This window comes from Egretta garzetta, unplaced genomic scaffold, assembly GCF_000687185.1.
Source record: "Egretta garzetta isolate BGI_Z169 unplaced genomic scaffold, ASM68718v1 scaffold643, whole genome shotgun sequence".
Classification (NCBI taxonomy): domain Eukaryota; kingdom Metazoa; phylum Chordata; class Aves; order Pelecaniformes; family Ardeidae; genus Egretta; species Egretta garzetta.
Genome location: NW_009259119.1, coordinates 74,361 through 75,669, shown reverse-complemented (window position 1 = coordinate 75,669; position 1,309 = coordinate 74,361). Strand labels below are relative to the sequence as shown.

The 1,309-nt window shown below is 66.3% G+C and overlaps 1 protein-coding gene across 1 annotated transcript in view; it reads left to right on the top strand.

The window, feature by feature from the left end:
* Positions 1-6: 6 nt before the first annotated feature.
* The window catches only part of LOC118451961 (interleukin-1 receptor antagonist protein-like), a 2,755-nt gene continuing 1,452 nt past the window's right edge, over positions 7-1,309 (top strand). The window contains exons 1-3 of the mRNA XM_035891134.1: positions 7-136; positions 218-306; positions 404-528. Of these exons, the coding sequence (XP_035747027.1) occupies positions 27-136; positions 218-306; positions 404-528 (324 nt within the window). The 5' untranslated portion in view covers positions 7-26. The remainder of the gene's footprint in view (positions 137-217; positions 307-403; positions 529-1,309) is intronic.

The following is a 1,309-nucleotide window of genomic DNA, read 5'->3' as shown; positions in this document are numbered from 1 at the left end:
GCCGGGGCGGCGGGCATCGGGGTGCCATGGCGTGCCAGCCCGCGCTCACCCTCACCCTCCTCTTCCTCTGCGCAGAGGCCAAAGGCTTCACCCTCTGTCACACGCCCGCCGTGCAGACTAAAGTCTTCCAGTATCGGTAAGTGTGGGGGGGGGAGCACCCATGGGTGACACCTCGGGGAGGGGAGGGGGGCACCGCTGTCACCACTGTCCCTGGCAGGATTTGGGACGTCAACCAGAAGTCACTTTACCTGCGCAACAACCAGCTGGTGGCCGGGCACCTGCAAGGGGCCAACGCTGCCCTTGAAGGTGAGATCATGGGGACATGGCGGGGGGGAGGGGATGGATGGACGGACACACGTTGGGCATGTCCTGATGACCCCGTCTGTCCCCTCCCCTCCCACAGAGAAGGTGTTTTGGGTCCCCAACCGTGCCTTCGAGCTCACCCGGCAGCCCGTCATCCTGGGCATCCAGAATGGCACCCGGTGCCTGGCCAGCCCCCCCGCCAGCCAGCCCACCCTGCAGCTGCAGGTCAGGGGACACCATGGGGATGGGGACACCAAAGGGATTGGGATGCCAAAGGGATGCCATGGGAATGGGGACAGGGATGCCATGGGGACGGGGACGCCACGGGGATGAAGACACCAAAAGGATGGGGATGCCACAGGGATGGGAATGCCACGGGGACAAGGGACACTGGGGATGGGGATGCCACAGGGCTGGGGACACCATGGGGACAGGGATACCATGGGGACAGGGATGCCAAAGGGATGGGGACACCAAAGGGATGGGGTTGCCACAGGGCTGGGGATGCCACAGGGCTGGGGACACTGTGGGGACAGGGATGCCATGGGGACAGGGATGCCAAAGGGATGGGGACGCCACAGGGACACCAAAGGGATGGGGACACAGCAGGGATGGGGATGTCACGGGGACAAGGGACACCATGGGGACGGGGACACCATGGGAATGGGGATACCAGAGGGAGGGGACAGGTGGGGATGTCATGGGGATGGGGACATCATGGGGACAGAAACGCCACAGAGTTTGGGACACAGCTGGGACATGGGGATCCCGTGGCTGGGGGATGCCATGGGGCTGGGGACACCACAGGGAAGGGGTACCTGGGGACGGGGCCACTGCGGGGCTGGGGACAGCACGGGGAGGGGGTACCTGGGGATGGGGCCACCGCAGGGCTGGGGACAGCACGGGGAGGGGGTACCTGGGGACAGGGCCACCGCAGGGCTGGGACCACCGTGGGGAGGGGGTACCTGGGGATGGGGGCACCGTGGGGCTGGGGACACCCAGGGGA